Source organism: Myotis myotis, unplaced genomic scaffold (assembly GCF_014108235.1).
Source record: "Myotis myotis isolate mMyoMyo1 unplaced genomic scaffold, mMyoMyo1.p scaffold_m19_p_7, whole genome shotgun sequence".
In the NCBI taxonomy this organism is placed as follows: domain Eukaryota; kingdom Metazoa; phylum Chordata; class Mammalia; order Chiroptera; family Vespertilionidae; genus Myotis; species Myotis myotis.
In genome coordinates this window covers 67,684,606-67,698,230 of record NW_023416379.1, presented here as the reverse complement: position 1 = coordinate 67,698,230, position 13,625 = coordinate 67,684,606, and the positions used below count along the sequence as shown (strand labels likewise).

At 40.8% G+C, this 13,625-nt stretch overlaps 1 protein-coding gene across 2 annotated transcripts in view; it reads left to right on the top strand.

The window, feature by feature from the left end:
- ADGRB3 (adhesion G protein-coupled receptor B3) overlaps nucleotides 1-13,625 on the top strand; it is a 689,753-nt gene that overhangs the window by 314,140 nt on the left and 361,988 nt on the right. For both annotated transcript variants that reach the window (XM_036318196.1, XM_036318195.1), the window contains one exon: nucleotides 5,756-5,950. In XM_036318196.1, coding sequence (XP_036174089.1) covers nucleotides 5,756-5,950 — 195 coding nt within the window. The remainder of the gene's footprint in view (nucleotides 1-5,755; nucleotides 5,951-13,625) is intronic.

The following is a 13,625-nucleotide window of genomic DNA, read 5'->3' as shown; positions in this document are numbered from 1 at the left end:
TAATAACCACTACTCAAATAATTGGCACTATCTCAACTGCCTGGCAAGTTGCTTCAATTCTCTTGCTTCTCATATTCTTTCTATATATGAAAAAGATTTAATGGCTCCTTGAAATAAATGTGGTTTAAAATTATTTTTAAATATTTAAGCATCTTGACAGTTTCTAACAAATGCAGTATATAAAACCTGAGCTAAGCAGGTGGTAGTTAAGAGCATGGATTCTACAATCAAACCACTGAAGCTCAAATCATGGAACAATTTAGGGCTAGACAATTCTGGAGAGTGCAGTTCACTATGCTAAGCCTCTACTTTTTCATCTGCAAAATATGGGTAATTGTAACACCTCCAATGGTTGTTTTAAAACTTAAATGTATTTAGAGGAATTAGAAATTAAAAATGGGAAGAAAAGAAGGGGAAGTCTCTGAGTGTCCACTTTTAACCTCTATCTTGCAGTCACCCATTATAACAACCATGTGATGATGTTTGCTTCTTTTTATAGACAGATCAAATGATGCTATGAAAAAGGCAAATAGTTTAGCCAGTGGTCCTATGTCATAAATAGTAGAACCACAATCTAAATCCAGATTTTAGATTCTATTTGCTCTATAAATATAATGTACTAGTAAGATTTTCAGAGAGAATATTTAGGAGATAAATAGTTGGGTTCAAATCAGATTTCATACTTCTGATTTTTATTTTGAAGAGAATCAGGAAGAACACAATAGTTGAAAGGGAATAGCAACATGAAAAGTTGGTATTTAAATAAGATATACAATATCAGGCCATACTTTTGAGAAAGGGAAGGATTGTAGAAGAAAGGTTGGATGGGGTTCAAATTGTATAACCCTAGAGTTATATAGCATAGAGATAGGAACAAAGGAAGAGAGGTAAAACATGAATAAAGGGCAATTTGAAACAGAGAAAAAAGTAATTTGAACAAACTCAATCTGAATTCTAATTACTTCTTCATGATCCAGAAAAGAGAAAAATAGACGTGCAAATAAAACCTGTATTTTTCATTCTAGGAAAAAGTAGGCATGTTTTATGGAAAGGACCTTTTACAGTGCACTTGTATTGTGTAAGGAAAATCAAGAAACTGGGATTTTTAATCAACCAAGTATGTTCTGGATGGATATCTATCTTAGCTGAACAGTCTTGGTACACATTATAATTGCTACCAATAGTCTACACTAGTGTGTACAGCTATTTCAAGGTATTTGTTCTGGGTTCTTTCCACCAACAATGCCAGGAAAGATGCAAATTAATGCCATTTGTGAGGGTTGGTGTTGTGATTTGGCACCTGTTTGCAAAGAGCTAGACTGAGAACAACTCATTCTGAATAAGCCTGCTAAGCAGCTGTCAGATGGCAATGACGTTGATTTACTACTGATGGGGGCCACATTTGATGTTGACCCAGAAGTGAAAGACTGCTTTCCTATCTCTGGTTAGCTGAGCCACCCAGTGCCTTGTGTACTATTTTTATTGCAAACAGAAAATGTTTCTAAATGTTTTATTCCTTAAGATTCTAGTGCTGTGGTGCTTTTGTTTGAAAGAAAGGATGTATTAGAAATCTGAGCAAATTAGATCCCTCACAGGCATGCATACTTGTTGCCAAAGTAGATACAGAGCTGATGTGAAGTAGTCAGAGGCTGTTTATTTCAACAGCCATGCTATCTCTTCCTAATGGAGAACCATTTAAGTCCTCTGTGCCTTGAGCATCACAACTGGGTTCTGCATTGTCAGCACAAAACTGAAAGCCGACTATGATGACATTTTTTAGGGTAGACCCAATTAACTTCACTTCACTTTAAAACTTTCTGTACTCTACCTACTGAACCAGACAGTTTCAAGCCTAGAAGCTGCACTGTCTCTTTAAGCCAGGTATTTCTCATACTATTTGATACCAGTGTTTGCCATGGGCTGTGCTGATGAGCGAGTTAAGGCAACTTTCAAGTGTGCCTCACTTAATCTAACATGATCATAGAAGGATTTTGATTGATTGCTTTATTTATTCAATTAATTTGTTTAATATATTGTGTATATCCTCTAGGTGCTGGGACTGTAGGAGTAAACAATACAGATAAAGTCTCTTTCTTCACAAGGCTTATATTCTAACTAGAGGCCTGGTGCATGAAATCGTGCACTGGGGGGGGGGTTGTCGCTCAGCCCAGCCTGCACCTTATCCAATCTGGGACCCCTCGAGGGATGTCCAACCGCTATTTGGGATCGGGCCTAAACCAGCAGTTGGACATCCCTCTCACAATCCGGGACTGCTGGCTCCTAACTGCTCACCTGCCTGCCTGCCTGATTGCCCCTAACCGCTTCTGCCTGCCAGCCTGATCACCCCCTAACCACTCCCCTGCCAGCATGGTCAATGCCTAACTGCTCCCCTGCTGGCCCAGTTGCCCCCAACTGCCCTCCCCTGCTGGGCTGGTCTCCTCCAACTGCCCTCCCCTGCTGGCCTGGTCCCCCACAACTGCCCTCCCTCCCCTGATTCCTGGTCACCCATAACTGCCTTCCCCTGCCAGCCTGGTCACCCCCAACTGCCCTCCCCTGCAGGCCTGGTCACCCTTAACTACCCTCCCCTGCAGGCTTAGTCCCCTCAACTGCCCTCCCCTGCTGGCCTGGTTGCCCCTAACTGTCCTCCTTTGGTGGCCTGATCACCCACAACTGCCCTCCCCTGCCAGCCATCTTGTGGAGGCCATCTTATCCCCACATGGGGGTGGCCATCTTGTGCTATGGTGTGGTGGTCAATTTGCATATTACTGCTTTATTATATAGGATGGCGTGGGGGGAGGGTATGTAAAAAAATAAGTGAAGAAATAGATGGAAAACTATGGCACAATGGCAGGAAAACTTCAGCACAATGAGGGAGGGTAAGATGAATGGCCATGGTATCATATTTGATAGGGAGTCAGGTAAGGACTCTCAGAGGAAGTGATAAAAAAAAAAACATGGATCTCTATGGGAAAACTGGTCCAGGCAAAAGGAAAAGCCAGTGCAAAGGCTCTGAGACAGGCATGTGCTTAAGGAAGATCAAAAAGACCAGAGTGCCCTAGCGGGTTTGGCTCAGTGGATAGAGCGTCAGCCTGTGGACTGAAGGGTCTCGGGTTTGATTCCTGTCAAGGGCACATTCCTTGGGTTTTGGGAAGGAGGCAGCCAACAATGATTCTCTCTCATTATTGATGTTTCTATCTCTCTCTCCCTCTCCCTTCCTCTCTGAAATCAATAATATATATATATATATATATATTTAAAAAATGACCAGAGTGACGAGAGCACAGTGAATGAGGGGGTAGGTGTCCCCAGGAACTGGATCATGTAGGGCACACAGAAGGTTTTCTGCTATTCAGTAGCTTGTGCTAATTATCTTAGGCTTGTGTGATTTCATTTAAATTAAGAAAAATGATATTTAAATATTTTAACGAGATAGGCATAGTTTTCAAATCTCAGAGGAGACGTGCTATCTGAGTCTCCTATGGATTCAATTGTAAGAATGATAAGTTGCAAAGTTTAAATAAAAACCTGGGCACTGCTGGCTTCAAAGACCATCCATTGCATTATATCACAAAGGTATAGTTAAGGCGTAAAACTTTAATTAACTCTAACAGATTTTATGGTGCTATATTCTAAGTCATGGAACCTACTCAAAGGTTCAGAAGGACTACTGGGGCAGAAAGACATATGAAAAAATGATTACAATTCAGTGTGATACAGTGATGTATCAGAGGATAGTGCCTAGAAGGGAGTTAACTCTGTTTAAATATTTAGAAGAGCCAATACTAAATCTGAGTGGTGCATAAACATGAGTTGATATAAGAGAGGGGGCAGGATCACCGGTGCAAACACATGAACTTATGAAACGCATGACCTGAACAGCAAGTTGCAAATATTTATCAATAAATTAGAGAAGAGATAGTCAAGGGCTGATCATTGATCATACCAATCCTTTGGGTTTTAATCAATGGTTGGCTGCCACTGAGGAGAGACAGGAGATAAATAAGAGAAAAAAATGGAAAGAAATAAACTACATAAATAGGTTGTCTTTTAGCATAGTAATGGAAATAAAGTATGTCTAAAGATTTTTATTTTACCAAAATATTTTTAGACAGAGTTTTAGAGACTAAAGAAAAGTAAAATATCTGAAATGGCAAGATTTTTTTTTTTTTAAAATACATGTTTTTGAAAACTTCTAACTTTGGGGATTAATTCAGATTGATTGTCATGATTTACAGGACTTGTTGGCATGAATCTTAATGGGAAATTGATCATTACAATTATTACAGGTTACCCTTTCTAGTTCAGCATTTCTCTGGTGTGTTAGTTCTTGATTATTTCATGAACTTTTGATACATTAATTTTATCACAAATTTAGCAATGAGTTTATAAGCATTAACCTTTTAGGAAACAAAGAAAAGTATGGTGGATCCTTGCTATCACTTTACCCTCTCTAACATTACTATTCTTTCATGCTATAAGATGTTTTTCTTCCCTTGAACTATGAGATAAGCAAATATGAAAATTGACAGCATATTTCTCTGGCCATCAGACTAATTTAAGCCTTGCATCTTTTTAAAAAATATATTTTTTATTGATTTCCAAAAGGTAGGGAGAGGGAGAGAGAGATAGAAACATCAATGATGAGAGATAATCATCGATTGGCTGCCTCCTGCTTGCCCTCCCCTGGGGATAGACCCTGGAACTCAGGCATGTGCCCTGACTAGAAATTGAAACCTTAACCTCCTGGTTCATAAATCCATGCTCAACCACGGAGCCACACCAGCTGGGCTAAGCCTTGCATCTTAATAGTTTGTTTTGCTGCTGAAGACCTAGCTGAGAGTTTTGGGGTATTTTTTTTTTGTTGTTTGTTTGTTTTTGTTGTTATTGTTTTATTTTTGTTGTTAGAGTTTATTTCTTTTTAAAATAAAGCTAAGCCCTGACCAGTTTGGCTCAGTGGATAGAGCTTTGGCCTGTGGACTGAGGGGTCCCAGGTTCGATTCCAGTCAAGGGCATGTGCCTTGGTTGCCGGCACATCCCCAGTGGGGAGTGTGCAGGAGGCAGCTGACCGATGTTTTTCTTTCATCAATGTTTCTAATTCTCTATCCCTCTCCCTCTCCCTTTCTCTCTATAAAAAAAATCAATAAAATATATTCAAAAAATAAACAAAATAAAATAAAGCTAAAATAATCTAGCTTTCAGTCATGTCATAGTAGATCTCTAAAGTTATAGATATGTTCTAAAGCTAAAATGTCCTTGTGACAACTTAATTTTGCTACTATAGAAAGATATGTTTATTTTAAGAGGTAAGGCAAAAATTAAGCTTGGCATGTTAATAAAACTGGAAATCTTGAAGTATTTATAATTTCCTGTCTCTAAATTTCTTGACCACACCTTACTAAACTGTCTTCCTGTTTACCACATGCAAAAGTAATTTTTTATTTCTACTTCAGTTAAAAACCTAAGCTAATACACACTTTCTCCAACGTGTTGAATTGTGTGCTCTGAGAACAAGATAAAAGCAAGTCTGTCAAGCCTGCCCAAGTGTAAGGTATATACTCTCATTAGTTTCTGCATGCTGAATATTCATCGAATGTGGGACACACACAATGTGCAGTTTTGAAATCCCCCTAAGTGTTGCAAAGCTATGTTAAAGCTGAGTCTCCAATTGAAGTTTATTTGTTGGATGAAGATCTGCAGAGAAATAGTAATGAAGATTCTGATATTTATTCTGTTGTGTTTTTTTTTGACCATCCAGATTAAAGAACACCTGGCTAAGGGGCAACGAATGCTGGCAGGTGACGGGATGTCCCAAGTGACCAAGACACTGTTGGATCTAACTCAGAGGAAAAATTTCTATGCAGGGGATCTTCTGATGTCTGTGGAAATCCTCAGAAATGTGACAGACACATTTAAAAGGGCAAGTTACATCCCTGCCTCTGATGGTGTCCAGGTAAGAGAGAAATCCCGTGAAGGAAAAGACTAGTGAAGATGCAATCAATTTTTGGCCCAAAGAAGTCAGTGCAGCCCAGGAGGGAGAGAGTGCTCCCTCGTGCTTGGGGAAGCTTCTAGGTTGTATTGAGTGCGAGCTCTGACAATGACCTCGATTCCCTTAGTCTACACCCCAGTGTCCTCAACCATAAAATGCTCATAATACACCTCAAGGAGATCCTGAATGAGAATGTGTGGGAAGTGCATTGAGCCCTCAGATAAAAGGCGCTGTAGCAAATTCAAGGTTGTATCATGGATATTTTATTCCCACATTTAATATCACCATCTCGCCATAGGAGACTATTAAAAGTACATTAAGCATAATGAAAGCACATTAACTATAACATGCAAAGAAGACATACTTTAAGTTTGTTTGGGGTGTTGCTACTAGAAGGGGGAAGGCCATATTTAATCTTGTGGAACCATTACCTGAAAATATCAGGCAGGTAGAGAATTGTTCTGGATAAGAAAGTCAGAAATTCAATAAGTCCTCACAGCATATTTTTCCTGTAATGGAAGATTTCTAGGGCAGCCTCGTTTACTTCCATAATAAAGTTTAAGTACTCACCCAATTTCAGTATTGCCTTGGCCATTAAAACAAAGCTTGTTGAATGGCAAACAAAGCATATTAAATATAACTCTAGTTTGCATTTCAGATTAACTCTTTTTGTGCTATAGGCTACCGTGTATTCCTACCAAGAATGCTGAGTCTATTTCTACATTTCCAGCATAATGTCCTTCCTGTATCTCTGCATAAAGTTCATTAAAGTAAAGGTTTGGCAAAATTCCCAGATCAGGTAGTTTTCCTTCAGCCTACTCTTCATTTGGGAGTCTTATTTGCATTTCACTTGGAGAAAGCAGAGGGTTTTGTTTGTTTTTGTTTTAATCAGCTATTAGAGAGAGAAAGAAAAAAATAAAAGCTTTTTGGAATTATGAAATCATTCATTAATTATATCGATACCCTGATTGGTAAAAAAAGGCACATATATTAATTAAATATAGGCATATTCTGCTGAAAGTAACAGCTATGAGAATTATTGGAGGTGCATTCTATATCATATCACCAGAATCCTTTTTTTTTCACATATATATGTCCCCCTACGGGGGATCAAGCCTGCAACCTGGACATGTTGCAGAGAATAGAGCAGACAGCCTTTTGGTGCAAGGGACGATGCCCAACAAACTGAGCCACACCAGCCAGGGCCTAGAATACATTTTTAATTGTAAAAATACATTGGGAGGTAGGGTAGGGAGATTACCATCATTTGAGCATTTCAAAGGTATTTTCTTCCTCACAAAGAATGAAACAGTTCCATAATTTTCAAATTAAATAAAGTAAGTCAAGTACAGCTTTTCTCTGTAGTTCTGAAATACTTCTATTCATTAGCATTTACATTAAAAAACGACATTAGAAGTCCTTGACACAATGCAAATGTTGTAATTTCAAAACTCCTCAGACGTGTTCATGAGGAAACATCAGGCCGAATGGTGCTCTAAATAATCTCTAGGGCCTCTTCTGACTCTCAAGAGTGTAGGACTTTAAGATTTTAGGTGCAAAAATTCAAGCAACTGAGATTAGCAGGTTTGGGGGGAAACATATTTTGATTGAACTACTCCCTACAGTGCATTGACTCAATGTACAATTAGTTTAACCAAAGGCTTAGTCATGGACATTAGCTGGTTTGACTAATCAGAGCCATTTCGCTGTTTTTTTGCCATTTTGACATAATCAGAAATAGGTCCCTCCATTTCCGTTCTACTCTCTCATTAGCCCTCCATTTATACCCATATTCTGCACAAATGGTGTCCTAGTCATTCCTTCACAGCAGGAGCTGCGTTTTTCTTTTTCATTGTCTCTGCTGGTCTTTTCAGGCACCTGGTATGCCCTCCTCTTCTAGAATTATTTTTTCATCCATCTCCACAGGTCAAAATCCTAGCCCAACTCTAGCAACTCTTTCTGAATGCCAGACAAGCAAGCCCCTAACTCCATTCAAAAATTATCTTTCTCTTTTCTGAAATCCCAGAGAACTTTTTAAATTTTTCACAAAAATTTTATACAAATATTATGTATATATGTGTTATGTATATATATTATGTTATATATATATATATATATATATATATATATATATATACATATAGTCTTTGCTTTAACTCTAGTTTATAGCCTTCTTTAATATCTCATGTACCAAACTTACACTTCGGTTTCCTATTTCCGAAGGTTCTGGACATTTCTGGTTGACTAGGATCTCAGGCTTAATATGGCACCAACTGAACTCATCTTGAATTGCAAATTTTCTACTTCCCTTTATAGAACCAGCAGTCTTTAGGCTGGAACTGTATTGCCATCTTGACGTAGTTGGGGAAGTAGGGAAGGCAGTGGAGGGTATAGAGCAGGGGTCCTCAAACTTTTTAAACAGGGGGCCAGTTCACTGTCCCTCAGACCGTTGGAGGGCCGGACTATAGTTTAAAAAAAAACAACTATGAACAAATTCCTATGCACACTGCACATATCTTATTTTGAAGTAAAAAAACAAACAAAACGGGAACAAATACAATATTTGTATTTGCATGTGGCCCGCGGGCCGTAGTTAGAGGACCCCCTGGTATAGAGTAAGTGTGCTTGCCCTCTAGGCAGAATACTGAGCTTCAGGTCATGACTTAAATACTTGTTAGGTCGGTGATGCTAGATAAGTTACTGGACTTTTCTGTGACTCAATTTTCTCTTCCATTATATTGGATAAAGGTACTTTATAGTGCCAATGTGAGAACTAAATAGTCTATGTAAAACTTACAAGCATGTTTCAAATAGTAAGAGCTCAAAAAATGTAGCTCTTATTATCCCAGAAGGTGTGTAGTACCCTGATGGAGCAAAAGCCCAAAGCATCCCTGGACTACAGGTGTCTGCTGCCCATGCAGGGGTGGATTTTGTTGTCTCTCCTAGCAAGAAAGGAAGGTTAGATGCTCCTCATGTCATTGACTCATAAAGAATGGTGCTGATTTTTCCCTTTTCCACTCGCTACAGAGGAGAAGGGCAGGGAAAATGTCAAGGAAAATGGGAGTCAGAAAGAATCATCAATCCTTGAGGTTGACACTGCAGGGCCATTTAAAAGCTGGAGAGTATGTGGATGAAGAGAATAGCTTAAATCAATACCTGGGATTCCTGGCACAGTGGGAACCAGGTCTTGAACAGGACCATAACACCCAGCTGACAATTGCTCCAAGTCGTAAATGACTGCTGTTTTCAGTGCTTAACAGCCTGAGAGGATTCCCTGTTGTTTCTCTGTGGTAGAGAGAGCCTTGTACAAATAACAGCTCTTTCTTGTCAGTATTTAAACCTTGCCCTTACTCTAAAGGTGAAAATGAGAAATTCGATGCCAAATAACGTCCTTAAATGGGTGAGATATTAAGTAACAAATCTTGCTTTACAAATCAACATGAGTATACCCTACCACGAAAAGACTTTAGCAGATGGCTGCTGGCTGCTAGGAGCTCACAGTCTCCATAGGAGAGTACAGTACAAAGTATGTGCGGCAGTCAGGTGGGCAAAGCGAGGGAGACAAAGATGTTTTAAGAGAATGTACACACACACACACACACACACACACACACACACACACACACACACTAGAGGCCTGGTGAACAAAATTCGTGCACTTGGGTGGAGGGGGGGGGTGTATCCCTCAGCCCGGCCTGCACCCTCTTGCAGTCCGGGAGCCCTCAGGGGATGTCTGATTGACGGCTTAGGGGAACGGGCCTAAGCCAGCAATCAAACATCCTAAGCCGGAAATCGGACATCCTTAGCACTGCTGGCAGAGGCAGGAGAGGCCTCCTGCCACCACCACTGTGCTCACCAGCCATGAGCCTGGCTTCTGGCTGAGTGGTGCTCCCCCTGTGGGAGTGCACTGACCACCAGGGGGCAGCTCCTGCATTGAGTGCCTACCCCCTGGTGGTCAGTGCATGTCATAGCGACTGGTCGTTCCACTGTTTGGTCAATTTTCATATTAGCCTTTTATTATATAGAATAGAGCAGCTTGTCAACTAAAAATGCCATGGAATGTGAATAAATGGTTGTGGTTTTATTTTTTAAAAAACACAGTAAAACGTCTGACAGGTGGTTTTGTCCTTTCAGAGCCCCATTGTTTACGTCAGAGTCAGTAAAATACTGAGATTTGGGTTAACACAATGTCTCTACGGGTAGTTTAGTTTTCTGTTGTGATTCCATTTATTCTCAAATATTGGGAGAGCCCTGGCCCAGTGGCTCAGTGGGTTGGAGCATTGTCTAGTACCGTGGTTGGCAAACTGCGGCTCACAAGCCACATGTGGCTCTTTGGCCCCTTGAGTGTGGCTCTTCCTAAGCCTTAGGAGTACCCTAATTAAGTTAATAACAGTGTACCTACCTATATAGTTTAAGTTTAAAAATTTGGCTCTCAAAAGAAATTTCAGTCATTGTACTGTTGATATTTGACTCTGTTGACTAATGAGTTTGCCGACCAAGGGTCTAGTAGTACATGAAAAGGTTGTGGTTTGATCGATTCCCAGTAGGGTGTATATGGAAGGCAATCTCTCTCTCTCTCTCTCTCTCTCTCTCTCTCTTTCTCTCTCTCTCTTCTCTCTCTCTCTCTCTCTCTCTCTCTCTCTCTCTCTCTCTCTCTCTCTTTTGTTCCCTTCTTTTCTTTTCTCTAAAATGAATAAAAACCTATCCTTGGGTGAGAATCCAAAAAAATTCCTGGGACATGTATTAGTTTGCTAGAGCTGCCATAACAAATAAGATAGACTATGTGGCCTAAACAACAGAAACTTACATTCTTATAATTCTAGAGTCTGGAAGTCCAAGATGGTTTCTCCTGGGGCTCTCTCCTTAGCTTTGCACATGGCTGCCTTCCCCTGTGTCCCCCATCTAGCTGTGTTCTCTGTGAGCACCCAACCCTAGTATCTACGTGTCCTGACGTCATCCTATAAGTACATCTATTGGATTGGATCAGGACCCACCCTAAAGGCCTCATTTTAACTTAATTACCTCTTCAAAGGCCTTGTATCCACATACTCTCACATTCTGAGGTCCTGGGGGTTAGAGCTTCAAGTTAATGAATTTGGGGGCAGCCACTATTTGGCTCAGAATCGGGAATCTTGAGAATTTCCCCTTAGCAAAGAGTCATGTGCCAGGCCTCTTCCCAAGGGAAACGACCTGCTATGGCTTCTGCTTGTAGTGTTGTCAGGGGTAAACTTGTAATTCACACATGATTCTCACACATGCTGACTCTTTGATGTGTCAGCCAGGCCTGCCCAAACTTGGGTGATGGGTCAGTACTTCATTCCTTACTTAAGAAGCACCTCTGGTTTGTATTTGAGGATGATTTTGCCACCCTGAGTTACAATGTTTGTATAACTTTGCCAGGCTACTTCTGGGGGAAAAATCATTTAGCGTATTTAATTGTATTAGTTTCACTAACTTTCTGTCCTCTTATTTTTAAATGAGAGCCCCAGAATAAGACCAAGTTCATACCCCATAGCACAGAACATTGGCTATTGCTTCTTTCCATGCAACCTCCCATGCTTTCTGCACCTCAAAGCAAACCACTCTGCTACCCTTTGCTAAAGCCCTTGATCCTCAGTTTAGCCTGGAGAGACTGGCAGTATTGTGTAAAAATTGTCCATCCAAGCTATTCAGAAATCCCACAGATCAATGAGATTAGTGTGAAAGATTCCTGGATCAATCAATGTCCTCATGTCATTTTCAAAATGAGTCAGAGTTTCTGGTTTCTGTCAAACTTGTGACTAAGAGAAGAAGAAAAAGAGATGTCCTTAAAGACTGTTTTTTGTCCCTAAACTAAGAAATGTGTGGAATATTTACTTCCATAATATGCTCTCACATTCCTCTAGATCCGCAGATTGCAGTGGTCAAAACTGGAACAGTCAGTGCTGCTGGCAGAGCTCTCTGACCATTCAGGCCATCCGGCCTGCTGTGGATCCCACTCCTGACCTCCCCAGCCTTCGTACCCCAATCCCTTGTCCCCCAGTTATCCCCTGCTTTTCCAGTAGCTCAGTTTCTTGTCTCTGAATTATATTCTTGATATATATCGTTCCCTGAAGCCTGCTAGGAGCGCCCTGGACTATAATCTCCTGTCTTCCTGAATCCTTGATACTAGTAGTTTCTAATTACCCATGGTTAGATGATATGCTGCTTGGATAGGTATTCTGGATAAGAGATCTTAAACCCTAGTATAGGGATCAACAGGTCACTGGTTCGATTCCTGGTCAGGGCACATGCCCGGGTTGCAGGCTTGATCCCCAGTAGGGGGCATGCAGGAGGCAGCCGGTCAATAATTCTCTCTCATCATTGATGTTTCTCTCTCTCCCTCTCCCTTCCCCTCTCTCTAAAAAATCAATAAAAAAGCATATTTAAAAAAATAAGTTTGATAGTTCCTTTCCTAGGCTTCATGAGAACCCTGGTGGCACTGAAGATGGGGCAAGGGAATATGTTGAGAGGAGGTAGCAAATTAGATAAAGACTAGTTACTGATGATTTTTTATTCTTTCAATGCCTAGCCAATGATCATATATACAGTAGGGATCCAATCAAACTGAAATATTTGAGTGTGTATATCATCCTATGCTTTATGCTGTACACTAGGGGCGCAAGAGTAAACAAAATACAAATAAGCCCAACTAGATTATAGCCTGGTAGAGGAAAAAAGCCCTAAATGGATCATCCTACAAGTGCATCATAATTAAAAATTGTGATATACTTTAAAAGAACACTCCGAGTCCACATGTTTGTCCCCTCTCATCCTGTAAGTGGGTGCTACACGGCTGGCTGGCTGCCTGCATTACTCTCCTCTCTTTTACCTCAGAGTGAAGGAACAATTCTTCATCCGTGGTGAATACATGGTAGTTTTGCTGAGGCGCTTGTGCCTGATGGTGAGTGGAGTGGAGTCAGAGACTGTCATGCCAGTTCACCTTGTGTTTGGGAAAGCCGACTATCAGAACAGAGAACAGGGCCCCTGTGGTAGATAGAACCTCTTTCGTCACATCATAGGTTCATGGTTGATTACTTCTACATACTGGCTGTTGCCTTTTCCTGTGGATTGGGTGTTAAGCCTGAATGAGAAAGATACTGGGAAATTAAAAATAAAAATCTTCATTGAAGAAGATCAGGAAGAAAAAAAGGATTTGCAGACCCAGTATACTTGGGGAGGGGGTGATAGGATATGGTCTTTTTTTTTAAGGAAATTGCATATAAATCTAGACATGAAAAACAGGAAAGGGTTATCTGAGTAAAGAATTAGAAGCAGAGCAGTGGAAGGGAGGAAACAACATTGCCGGGGCCCAGAAGCTGGGCACAAAGGAGCTCGGGGGCATGAAGAAGTCTGATGAATCTGCACTAGAGACAGCAGGGGGCAGGAGAGGGGTAGGATAGTGAATTAGACTTGGAGAGATAGGAAGGGCTAGATCACACATGGCCGTGCAGCTGTCACCTGCTCCGCAGAGGAATCAGTGACCTACCTGTGCTGTGTGCCCTTAGCCTAATGGCTTGTCCCTGCTTCGTGGCTCAGCCTGTAAGCCTTTCTCATGCTTCCCCTATATTTCTAGTCAGGACTACCACTACTCCTTAAGACTCAGTTCCACATTATTAAA